This window comes from Choloepus didactylus, chromosome 2, assembly GCF_015220235.1.
Source record: "Choloepus didactylus isolate mChoDid1 chromosome 2, mChoDid1.pri, whole genome shotgun sequence".
Classification (NCBI taxonomy): Eukaryota; Metazoa; Chordata; class Mammalia; order Pilosa; family Megalonychidae; genus Choloepus; species Choloepus didactylus.
Window position 1 is genome coordinate 90,720,214 of NC_051308.1, and position 13,635 is coordinate 90,733,848.

The 13,635-nt window shown below is 37.3% G+C and overlaps 1 protein-coding gene across 1 annotated transcript in view; it reads left to right on the plus strand.

The window, feature by feature from the left end:
- The window catches only part of SLC9C2 (solute carrier family 9 member C2 (putative)), a gene marked incomplete at its 3' end in the record, with an annotated part of 93,314 nt that overhangs the window by 60,917 nt on the left and 18,762 nt on the right, over positions 1–13,635 (plus strand). Inside the window, exons 18-20 of the mRNA XM_037825330.1 lie at positions 6,181–6,232; positions 7,860–8,008; positions 13,145–13,270. Of these exons, the coding sequence (XP_037681258.1) occupies positions 6,181–6,232; positions 7,860–8,008; positions 13,145–13,270 (327 nt within the window). The remainder of the gene's footprint in view (positions 1–6,180; positions 6,233–7,859; positions 8,009–13,144; positions 13,271–13,635) is intronic.

A 13,635-nucleotide genomic window follows, 5' to 3' on the forward strand; every position in this document is an offset into this window, starting at 1 on the left:
TTTTTAAAATTTTTGTTCTGGTTATATACACAATCTAATATTTCCCTTTTTTTAATTACAGAAGTTGTAGGTTTACAGAAAAATCATGTAGAAAATTCAGTTCCCATATACCCCCCTCCATTTTTAACACCTTGTGTTAGTGTGGTAAGTTTGTGCAGTTGATGAAAGAATATTATTATAATTATACTATTAACTATAGTTCATGGTTTAACATAGAGCTCACTTTTTGTGTTGTACAGTCCTATGTTTTTAAAATTTTTATTCTAGTAACGTATATACAACCTGCAATTTCCTCTTTTAATGACATTCAAGTGTATAATTTAGTTCTATTTATTACATGCACAATGTTGTGCTACCATCAACACCATCCATTACCAAAACTTTTCCATCACCCCAAATTGAAACTCTGTGCAATTTAAGCATTAACTCCCCATTCCGTGCCCCCACCCTGGTCACTCATAACCTATATTCTAGATTCTGAATCTGTGAGTTTGCTTATTCTAATTATTTCATATCAGTGAAAGCATACAGTATTTTTCCCTTTGTGTCTGGCTTATTTCATTCAATGTGATGTCTTTGAGGGTCATCTGTGTTGTGTTTATATACCGCATTTTGTTTATCCATTCTTTGGTTGATGGACACTTGGATTGCTTCCATTTTTGGCAATTGTGAATAATGCTGCTGTGAACATCGGAGTGCGCATATCTGTCTGAGTCTCTGCTTTCAACTTTTGGATATATACCTAGAAGGGGATTGCCAAGTCATACGATAATTCTATATTTTCTGAGGAACTGAAAAACTCTGTTCCACAGTAGCTGCACCATTTTACATTCCCTCCAGCAGTTAATGAGTGTTTCCATTTTTCGACATCTTCTCCAGCACTTGTAATTTTTCCATTGTTTTTCCTTTTTGAGATTGCTTTTTTTTTTCTTTATTAGAAAACTTGTGGGTTTACAGACAGAGCAATCATGCATAAAATACTGGATTCCCATTTGCCACCCTATTATTAACACCTTACATTGGTGTGGAACATTTGTTACTATTGATGATAGCACATTTTTATAATTGTAGTATTATTATGCTCCGTGGTTTAATTTATGGGTTCACAGTTTGTGTTGTGCAGTTCCATGTTTTTATTTTTTATTTTTTTAGTTTTTTTCTCTGTTGCCATATATACAATCCAGCATTTCCCTTTTTAATCACATTCTGATATATTTTTCAGTACTGTTAATTACATTCACAATGTTATGCTACCATCACTACCATCCATTACCAAAACATTTCAGTCATTCCGATTAAGAACCCTACATTTTAAGCCTTCCCTATCCCCTCCTCCATCCTCTGGTAACCTATATTCTAGATTCTCGCTTATTAGAATAATAGATTATAGATTCTAATACCTATTCTATATCTAGTAGTGGGATTTCTGGATCATATGGTAATTCTATACTTAACTCGCTGAGGAACCTCCAAACTCTTCCAAAATGGCTGCACCATTTTACGTTTGCCACCAGCAATGAATGAATGTTCCTATTTATCTGCATTCTCTGTGACACATTACTTCCCATTTTTTAAGTAGCAGCCATTCTAATTGCTGTGAAGTGGTATCTCGTGATTTTGATATGTATTTCCTTGATGGCTAATGGTGTTGAGCATCTTTTCATGTACTTTTGGCCATTTCTATATCCGCTTTGGAGAAATGTCTACTTGTCTTTGCTTATTTTTAAATTGGGTTGTATGTATTTTGTTGTTGAGTTGAAGGATTTGTTTATATATTCTGGATATTAAACCCTTATCAGGTATGTGGTTTCCAAATATTTTCTTCAATTCTTTTAGGTTGACTCTTTACTTTCATGACAAAATCCTTTGATGCACAGTTTTAGATTTTGATGAGGTCACATTTATCTTTTTTTTTCTTTTGTTGCTTGTGCTTCAGGTGTAAAATCTAAGAAAGCATCGCCTAACAAGAGGTCTTGAAGATGCTTCCCTATGTTTTCTTCTAGGAGTGTGACAGTTCTGGTTCTTATATTTAGGTCTTTAATCCATTTTGAGTTGATTTTTGTATATGCTATGAGGTAGAGGTCTACCTTCATTCTTTTCCATATGGAATCCAGTTTTCCCAGCACCATTTGTTGAAGAGAAATTCTTTCCCATTGAGTGGACTCAGCACCTTTATCAGAAATCAGTTGGCCATAAATGTGAGGGTTGATTTCTGAACTCCCGATTCATTTCCATTGGTCTATATCTGTCCTTGTGCCAGTACCAAGCTGCTGTAATTACTGTGTCTCTGTAATAAGTTTTAAGAGCAGAAAGGTGAGTTCTCCAACTTTGCTCTTCTTTTTCAAGATGGCTTTGGCTATTTGGGGCCCCTTACCCTTCCATATAAATTGGATGATTGGCTTTTCTATATATGCAAAGAAGGCTGTTGGAATTTTGACTGTGATTTCATTGAATTTGTAAATTCAATTCAAAGCAATTTAATTGCTTTGCACTGAATTGACATCTTGACAATATTTAGTCTTCCAGTCCATGAACATGGAGTGTTCTTCTGTTTATTTAGGTTGTCTTTGATTTCTTTTAGCAATGATGTATAGTTTTCTGTGTACAAGTCCTTTACATGCTTATTAGATTTATTCTTAGATATTTGATCTTTTAGTTGCATTTTACATGGAATATTTTCTTGAGTTCCTCTTCATATTGCCCATTTCTAGTATATAGAAATACCTGATTTTTGTGTGTTGATCTTGTACCCCACCACTTTGCTGAATTCATTTATTAGTTCTAGGAGCTTTGTTGTGGATTTTTCAGGATTTTCTGCATATAGGATCATGTCATCTGCAAATAGTGAAAGTTTTACTTCTTCCTTTACATTTTGGATGCCTTTTATTTCTTTTTCTTGCTTAATTGCTCTGGCAAGAACTTCCAGTACAATATTGAGTAACTGTGGGCATCCTTGTCCTTTTCCTGATCTTAGAGGGAAAGCTTTCAGTCTTTCACCATTGAGTATGATGTTAGCTGTGGGTTTTTCATCATGCGCCTTATCATGTTGAGGAAGTTTTCTTTGAAACCTAGTTTTCTAATTGTTTCTCAAGAAGGGATGCTGAATTTTGTTAAACGCTTTTTCTGTGTCAGTTGAGATTATCATGTGTTTCTTTTTCCTTCATTCTATTAATGTGGTGTATTATATTAATTGATTTTCTTATCTTTAACCACCCTTGCATACTTAGGATAAATCCCACTTGTTCAAGATGTAGAATTCTTTCAGTGTACTGATGGATTTGATTTGCTAGTATACTGTTGAGGGTTTTTGCATCTATATGCATAAGGGATATTTGTAATTTTATTTTCTTGTGGTATCTTTATCTGGCTTTGGTATGTGGGTGTTGTTGGCCTCATGGAATGAACTAGGGAGTATTCCTTCCTCTTCAACTTTTTGGAAGAGTTTGAGCAGGATTGTTGTTAATTCTTGGAATATTTGGTAAAATCCATCTGTGGTCCTGGGCTTTTCTTTGTTGGGTGGTTTTTGATGACTGATTCAATATCTTTAGTAGTTATTGGTCTGCTGAGATCTAGTTCTTCTTGAGACAGTGTAGGTAGTTTGTCTTTAGGAATTTGTGCATTCCTTCTAGGTTATCTAATTTTTTGGCATAAAGTTGTTTGACCATCATTTTTGATCTCAAGAATTGTGGTTGCTTCTTTTTCATAGCAACTGTTTTGTTTTGTTTTGTTTTTTTCCTTAAATGAATGTGATATTCTTTGGAATCTCTTTAGTTTAAAAATTTCTTTGTTTCCTTGGGGTTCATTCTTCTATGGGGTTGCATTTGGTCCTTCTCTTTTATGCTGTTTCCCCCCAATGTTTGATGATTTTTGTTATATTTTCATACTTGTAGATGAGGGTCTACACTGAACAGTATTAATAGCTGAAGGGTATCTTGGCAGCCCAAGCACGACTCCTGATTTTACCTAAAAATTAACTTAAATTCTAATCACTAAAGCCCTAGATACAGTGATTTTGTGTGTCTTCTGGCTTTGGGGCATATTTTTAGTGATGACTTTGAGTTACCTTAGCCAAGAAAGACATGCTTTTTCCTTATTGAAGTCAAGAGAGGAAAGATACTTACCTTAATCTTTCTTTGCTTCTAAGATATGTAAAAAGATATATTAAGTGTCTTTAGCAGTTAACATTTCCTTTTATAACCAGGGGACCACTATAAGAAGAGTATACCTGAATTTTAGGAAGGCTTCTGACATCTTTTGTGACATCTTTAAAGATATAATGGAGAAATATTATTTAGATTTAGATTTATCAAAGGAGTATAGATTCTTGGATCAATATTAGTATGCAACAGAAGTCTAACCCTTTTGATTTACTTTGAATAATGGACAGGGAAGAAAATTACAACTAATACTATAAGACTATATTGATCTATTTTAGAAAGAACATAGAGCTATTTATAGGAGAAAAGATTTCTGAGATAGGAAGAGAAGAAAAGGAAAAGTAGGGCCAGTGCGGGGTGGGGGTGAGAGTGAGTTAAGAATGTGTTTTCAGGAGTTCAGGAGTTTGGGTGAAAGCACAGAGATTTGGAGGCAGTTGACTTGATGTGCGAGAGATTAAATGAACCCTCCTTTGGCATTTTTAAAAAAGGCTTCTGTCTTCATTTGCTAGGACTGCTATAATAAAATATCACAAACCAAGTGGCTTAAACAACAGGAATTTATTGGTTCACAGTTTGGAGGCTGGAAGTCTAAAATCAAAGTATCAGTAGACCATGCCTTTCTGAAATCTGTAGCATTCTGGTGATGGCTCACTAGCAACCAGTCTTTGATGATTACATGGTGATCTGTCTCTGTCTGTCTCCTCCCATGTCCTCACTACCATGCTCAAATTTTCTTTGCTTGTAAGGACTCCAGTCATACTGGATTAAAGTCCACAATGATTCAATTTAGCCTCATCTTACGATGAAAGCCTATTTACAAATGAGCTCACACCCACAGGACCAGGGCTTGTACTTGAACATGTCTTTTTGGGGGACATGTTTTAATCTACCACAGCTTTCATAGAGATTTAATGGCTTTTTTGGTACCTTTAGCTATCAGCCTGATGTTTGTTTTGAAAGTAACGTGGTTCAGGAGACTGGCCCATGGCAGCTTGCTTTAAGAGAGTTCACATATATTTCTAGGCTTTCACAATTATATTGTCTTTGTAAGTAGGAGTTCCTTTCTTCTCTTGTGCAATGCCATCCTACAGTGTTGCTGGAAATCCCATTTGGTATGAGGGAGGATTAGTTGTTATCTATCCACCTATGCAAGCAGGGCTGACCATGGCGTACTGGGGCTGTGGGCAGGTTAATAATTGGGCACCTTCTAAATATTTATTTAATGTTGATAAATGAGAATAAACACTTTTAGGAGAAATTGTATACTTAATTCCTGTATTCAAAATGAGGGACTTACTGCATGTGATTTTTCTAACCCAAATAATTTTCTGGGAGGGCTATTAAACTGCTTAAACTTCAAATAACAAATCACTTGTTCCCTGTAAATAGCACCATTTCATGCATTATTTGGGTGCAGAATTTCAGTCATCTGCACCTGACAATCCAGGGATCTGTCAGCTGTTTGGTCCCAGGGCTGTTGGTGTGGCCATGAGTGCAAGCTCCAGAAAGATGCAAAGCTAGGGAGGAGGGTCCATGAGGAATAATGCCTGGGACCTGGCAGGCATTCGGCAAATATCTGTTGTGTGATTGAATAGAGATTGGCTAGCCCTGGAGTGGGGCTGTAGAAAACCTGAGTTGATTGAGGCCATATTTTCTCATTATTCCCCTTGTTTTTTGTGTTCTTGGTAGACGGGCTCCCCTGGCAGCTACTCATTTGGCTCTCTGCCTTATCCGGCCCTGGCTATGAGAATTCTCCTTGTTGCACAGTGTAGTGCACACTATTTTTTTCTGAAAAATGCAAGGCACAGTAGTTATGTGAGCCACTGACTGCATGACGTTCATTGTAATTTGAGTATCAGCATGGGAAAAGCAACAGAATTGACACAGAGGAAAGAAATGAGCCACGTTATCTCTACTAAAACATAAATTACATGAAATTTTCTCTACTATACGCTTTTTTCTCAGATTTTAAAAGCAGAAATGTATTTGGTGTGATAAGGTGTTAATGTTAATTTTTTTACAGAAATTATATGAAATTTTGGAAACCAACAAACGAGATGCTGTCAAAGAACTAGGTAGGTAGCTTGAGTATCTGATATCTCGAAATCACATCTTATTATCCCATAATTTAACCAAAGAAAGACAAATTTATTCATTTATACACTTATTCATTTATTCATTCAACATGCATTTATTGAACACATTTAATTGGGAAATTACCAATGCAGAGTCTGGTGGAGGGTGTGAGCATATCAATAGATAATTGCAGAAAGTTGAGGAGTCCTATTAGTTGCTATGAGAGCATAGAATAAAGAATGGAGAGTAGTGTGGAAAGTGTATTAAGGAGGCAAGGTCAGACTTCTGAAGGTTGCAAGAAAAAGACATGCAAAGTTGACGTTTGACAAGGTTTTTTGTTTGCTTGTTTTTTTTTGCAACGGTAGTCAGGAATGTGGTTTGCAAGGCATGTCATTTCTTGAAACTTTATAGTCACTCTGCTTTACTTGAAGCACACAGCAGGAACTCTAGGATTTTAGGCAGATCTTCTTGGGTCTGTTTCCTCATAAGGAGTCTGTGGGGAGACTCAGTGTGTCCAAAAGCAGCTGGTAGAGGGCCTTGCACACAGTAGGTCCTCAATAATGGAAGTTATTATAAAAGAAATAAAGTAAAACCATGTTGCATTGTAACCACATTATAAGATGCCGTATGGATTTATGGGGATCATATTTTCCAAATCAAAATTGAAAGAACGTGGTCTAATGAATGAAACTAAAGGTTTGGACTCAATAGGTCAGAATATATTGGCACTGTCTCAGAAAATCTAGGACCCATTGTTGATGTTTACATATTGAGAGGTTTTTATGTCTCTGCTTTTAAAGATTAGGGTCCTCGGAACTGTTGCCTTATGTTTTCTTACAAAGTTTTCTTGATTCAGTCCTGTAAAAGGAAATGTCTGATAATTGGATAATTATTGTCCCAGGAACTGTGTTAACTGCTCTATATGCATTATCTCATTTAATCCTCATAATATTGGTAGGAGGTGAATACTCTGTTTTATAGATGATGAAAGGTTTGTTTGCCTGAGGTTGTATGGCTAGTAAGTGGTAAGCCCGATCTCCAACCCCGGTGTATCTGACACTAAAACCCATGCTCTTGATCATGCTCCCCTTCCTTTTACTGGTCAGCTCATTTTGGTTAAAAAAAAATGATCAAGCAACTACCATCTGCCAGGCATTTCACTGAATGTTAGGATTACAAAGATGAAATAGATGCAGTTTCAGCCTTGACCCAGTCAAGTCCATGACTTAGAAAGACCTGGATATAAGCCCAGAACCACTGACCAAAGTCCAGGGGCTCCTTCATTCTTTCATTCAGTCCTTTACTCATCCAACCAACAAAATTACACAATATGAAAGATTAGACAGATAAATAAAAGTAATAATACTATAATGAAATGAGTTCCATAAAGGAGATATATAGGAGATCACATAGGAATAAAGCAGAGAGAATGATTGTTTTTTACCTGATTTTTCCCTGAAGCCAAATGTCAGCTTTCTCATCCATAAAATGGAGATGAAAATAACTCTAGTCCCACTGGCCTCACAAGTTTTGTGTGAAACTAAAATGAAAGGATGGTTGTGTAAATACTCTGGAAATTATAAACCATTATACAAATTTCAGTTATGTGTTTTTAATTTGCTTCAGGACTCATAGAGCATGAGGGTCGTGATGTTGTCATTGCTTTGAAGACTAAGCAGGCAATCCAGAATGTGATTGCTAAGGCTCTGAAACACCTCACCTTCCTCTGGTCAAGAGGTATTATCGATAAGCATGAAGGCATTGAGATGAATAAGGTAATAAAGCCATTTCTCATGTTATTAAAGTATACCCCTACAATCCTGTCCCTAGATTCTATCAGCCCAGCACTCCAGCCTGCCTTGGTAGCTTAGCAGATGTAAGGAGTGAGAGAGAGTGGAAGAAGAGTGATTAGCCTCACTTGTTAAACCATGTAATTGCCAGTAGTCTTTATTAATGCCTGGTTTTTATTGCTTTTATTGTTACCTGGTTGTAAGTGACAGAAACCAGCTTGAGCTAGGTTTAGTAAAAAAATGAGGTCAGGGGATTTATTTAAGGAGACAGAGTATCTTTCAGAACCCAAGGCTAGCCACACCACGTGTCCAGGCCTCAGGAAGGGACTTGAACCAGGACTTGGAAAACCTCCCGGATTCTCCATTTCCCATCAAGTTTGCCCTCTGTGGTGTCTTCCTTTGGCTCCCTCTACAGACCAACTAGAGTTTTCTGCAAGAAAGGTGGGGGCCACATAATGTTCACATGGTGTGTGTGTGGGTGGGGATCAGGGAGGGGGCAGTTCTGAGAGGAGAGGAGTTGGAAAGACACTCCTATTGATTAGCTAATACATGGACTTTTGAAAAAGGATAAATTTATTATTTGCAAAAAAAAAAAAAATTTAGTAACATCAGATGGGGGGAAAGTCCCATGTTTAATCCTACCACTTGATCATATTTGCTAGTCTCTGTATCAAAATAAGAGGGCTTTTTCTCCCCCCAGATAAGCATCTACTTCCTAGCATATAGCAGAAAAAAAATTATGTACTGATCCCACATTTTGTCTGTATAGGCTGCTCCTGGGTGTCACATGCTTTTCTTGTCCTGGCAGTTCCCAGCCAGAAGCACTGTGTGCTCCTGGTCATTCCGTTGCATCAGAAGAGAAATGGATGTGGGACAGGCCAGCTTTACCTTTTATGGTTCTATCTCTTTAGCCAAGGCAACAGGCTAAACTGGTAATATGATTTCTCCTTAGTGTCTGAGGGAAGAAAAGGGTTAGTTTACATTATTCAAATTACACCACTACACATATTACTTATGTAATTTTATATTCTACTTTTTCATTTATCACTTTGAAGGCTGTACAAAATTCAATTGAGTTCTTGATGCCCATTAATTAAAATAAATAAATAGTAGCCCTTTTGAAGAGAGGAATGTATTTTTTCTTATAGGTTTGTTTAGAAAGATGATGGGTAAATCAGTCATTACTTATTGAATTCCTCCAACTGCCTAATTTTCAGCAAAAGTGATATAATTCTCAATCCCAGGTCATAAAGAGTTTTTGCAAAATCAATTCGATTCCATTCATTAAATATATTTTATATTATCCATTATGTGCCATGAACTCTGCAAGGGGCTTGGGAAACTTGATGAATACAAAACTCACTCCAAGCCCACGGGCTCCTTTTCCTTTCTTTCATTTGGTCATCATATATTCATTCAACCAACAAAAATGACACAAATGGAAGATAAGACAGGTAAGCAAAAATAAAAATACTACAATTTAATGAGTTCCATAATGAAGATATTAGGATATTGCATGGGAATAAATCAAAATAAGTCATTCTTTTACCTATTGGGGTAAGTCAGAAAAGGCTTCCCAGAGCCCATAAAGCTGGAACTGTAGCCTCCAAAATTAGAAGGATTTAGAGAGGTAAATCATACACACACACAAAAATTGAGAGAACATGGCATTATACAGTAATCAATTGCGCAGAATGGATCATTTGAGATTAAAATCATAGAAAACAATGTTAACTGGATTATAAAGATGATAGATCCAATCCAAGTTAACATTATCAGTGCAAATAGTAACAAGGGGAGAATAGGGACAACAACAAAAAAATGGATTAGCGGATAATTTAAATAGGGGGAAAGAAGCTGTGAGTCAAAAATCGGCAAAATTTGCATAACAGGAGAAGAAGTAGGCACTTTTTCAGCAAGTTCTGAACAAAGTTGAGAGCTGCCTTCACCAGCGAGCACAAAGCCATATTTCAAAGGAGACTGACAAATTATCCCCAGCTGCCAGAAGGAGAAATGCTCACTTCCTGTTTCTGTGGGTCCTAACTTGCTCCGCCGCAGGGATGAAATTCACCGAGTCAGTAGGAGGGACGGGACAGTCCTCCTCACCTCTCTATTTTTGCCCTCTTCTGGACAAAATCGTGACTGTTCTGTGCTCCATCGACTGCCTCGTGGTCACATACACCCCTTGATGTTGAAAAACGAGGTGTATGTGCACTATTGTGAGTTACACATGTTTGGCCACATGCCTGCCAGTTCAACCCATCTTGCTACTGAATGTGGCATCAGAGACAAGGTTGTCTCTCAGGACATGACCATCTACAGCACCGAATTACACTACAATTCAAAGGACACATCATCTAAGTATGTGATCCCGGTGGCATGTGCTGCCCCCAGCGTTCCCCACAGCTCACTATGCCGTACTCTTGAGTGTAGCCAGTGAGGATGGGGCCTCTGCCCAGCGGGTGAGACACGCTGTGAAGCTTTTGAGCTGTCACAGTCACAGTACAGCCAGAGAAGAGGAGCATACCCAGACCCGAGATCTCCAAGCAGAGGCTCAGGAAGCCCAGCTTGGGCTTTGTTGATACTTCTGAGGGTTGATCTCTTAGCTCAGGCTAAGAGATTGGGCCCATGTGATCCTCATGTTTGGAGTGACCTTAGGATGCTGTTTCTAGAATTAGTATACTATTCACAAAAATCAGGCACACGATAGCTCCATAGTATTTATGAATATCAGACAATGAAGTGTACATGTGTTCCTCATACGAACACATTCAAGAAAGGGCAGCTCATGGCAACAACTTCATGAATAAAGCTTTTATATATTTTTGTATCTTTTATTTTTCAAAGAAAAATGTAAAATACAGATAGCATAAAAATATCACCTGGGCATTTTTTATTTACTAATCATGTAGACAGCTTTCACTATGAGCCTGTCACGGTTCTAAGTGCTTAACGGACCCTAAGTTCTGCTCTGTTCCGTCTAGGAGGACTTATTTCTCCTTTAAGGTCCTCTAAGGAAGCCTTCCCCAGCTGAATCCTTCCCCCTGTATCCCCGTTTCCCTTACACTCTGTAATACTCAACCTAGTATTTAGTTACATACATTCTTAGTTTGACCTCTGGCTGTATCACTTTTCACCTATGGAAGGCATGGGTTGCACTAGTGATTTATAAACTACCAATGGCTCTGAGAATCACTCAGTCACATCCCATCAACAGGATGGTAAGTGTGCTGGTTTGGATGTATTATGTCCCCCAAAATGCCATGTTCTTTAATGCAATTTTGTGGGGGCAGATGTGTTAGTGTTGATTGGGTTGGAATCCTTTGATTGAGTGTTTCCATGGAGATGCGACTCAATCAACTGTGGGTGAAATGTTTGATTGAGTTATTTCCCTGGAGATATGGACCCTGCCCATTCAAAGTGGGTCTTGATTTAATCACTGGAGTCTTATAAAAGAGCTCACAAACAGAAGGGCCTCAGAGAAGCTGAGAGTGACATTTTTGGGAACAGCTGAGAGAGATGTTTTGGAGACGACCACTGAAAGCAGACTTTTGCTGACACTTTGGAGATGCTAGCCCAGTGTTTGCTTCGGAGAAGCTAAAAGAGGACAAAATGCCCCAAGAGCAACATTTTGAAGAATGCACAGGAGTTGAGAGAGGAGCTGGAACACAACCCGGGATCAGCAGATGCCAACCATGTGCCTTTCCAGCTAACAGAGGTTTTCTGGATGCCATTGGCCTTCCTTTGGTGAAGGTATACTCGTGTTGATGCCTTAATTTGTACACTTTTATTGCCTTAGTACTATAACTTTGTACCCAAATAAACCCCCTTTATAAAAGCCTATCCATTTCTGGTATTTTGCATAACATAGCATTAGCAAACTGGAACAGTAAGCAGCTTGAGGCCAAAGGCTTGATCTTATATTATTCTCAACAACCAATAGTACTTTGAAAGGAGGTTTTTCCCTTCTCCTGACATAGGTGATTAGAAAAATTTCACCAAAGTTTAGTTGTCCATTTGATTTCTCAAAGACTTGGAGAAAAAAATACAAGTAACTTTACTCAACAAATATTCATTGAATGCTTCTATATGACAGGCACTGTTTTAGACATTGAGAATATGGCAGTGAATATAAACTGAGGCTTAGAAAAGTTGAGGTCACACAACTAGTCAGCATATAAGTAAACAAAGATAATTTCAGTGGTGACAAATGCAGTGAGGAAATTAAAACAAGATGGTACAATTCATAGACAGAAAAGTAGATTAAAGGTTATTAGGGGCTTGTGGAAGGGTGAAAGGGGTGTTATTGCTTAATGGTTAAAATTTTTTGTATGGGTGATAGAAAAAGTTTTAGTAATAGAAGGTGGTGATGGTAGCACAACATTGTAAAAGTAAGTAATGCCACTCAACTGTACACTTAAAAATAGCTGAAATGGCAAATTGTATGTTATATGTTACTGCAGTTTTAAAAAGAGAGAAAGAGAAACTGGAGAGGAGCCAGGTGGCAATCTATTTTAGCTAAGGTGGTCAGGGAAGGCCTCTGAGGACTTGACATCTGAACTGAATTTTGAATGTGAAGAAGGAGCCAGCCCTGGGAAGATCTGGAGAGAGAGCTTTCCAATAACAGAAACACCTGATTTAATCCTCACTACAACTCTGAGAAAAGTACTCTTATTAAAACCATTTTACAAAAAAGTACACTTAGGCTCAGTAAATAGGAAAGTTGCCCAAGGCCATACACCTATTAAGAAGCAGACATTGCACAATGTTTGAACAGGATAATACAGGTGAAGTGCTTCAGTAGATGAGTAGACAAAAAGTCATTCTTGGTCATTGAAGAAACACAGATGTTGATTTGAAAATCCCTTGTCCTTGAAAAAGATTTAGTAATTGGTGATGGTGATGGGTAGCACAACTTTGCAATTATAATTAATGCCACTGAATTGTGAACTTAAAAATGGTTGAAATGGGAAATTTTGTATTTTATGTTTCCACAATAAAAAAATAAATAAAATAAAAAATTTTGCATAACAGCTTATTTAGATTCCTCTAGTTTTACCTAATGTCCTTTTATTTTTAATGCCACAGGATCTGATCACCATTATTTTTGATTGTTTTTAGGTGCTTCTTTCAAAAATAAAATCACTGAATAACTTTCCAATGGCTATCCCACCCCCTACTCCTGACAAATATCTTCATAACATCGTTTGGCTGGAAAATAAAGATGTTCTCATTGAGTTCTTCAAGGTAAAGATTTTGTCTTATGTTTTGGTTCAGTTTGATAATAATTATTTCCAATTGTTCTCATTTCCTAATGCAAGATTGACAGAAAAACATCTGCAAAATATGAATCCAGCACTGGTCAATGAAGGTGAGGCCAAAAAGGAAGCCCAACAAAGCCCAGAAAAAGGGTAGATAGTTTTTCACAATGTCTTGTCTGCTTAGGATGAGCTATGTTTCCTGATTATTGCCAGTCCTATTCTATATTATGTTTTAGAGTTCTGGATTTCCAGCTCCACACTCTGAAAAGACTTTTTTTTTTTTTTTAATTCTTTTTTATTTTTTAGAGCAAGAGTCTCAAATTTAAATTACAACACAAGCCAGGCAGATAA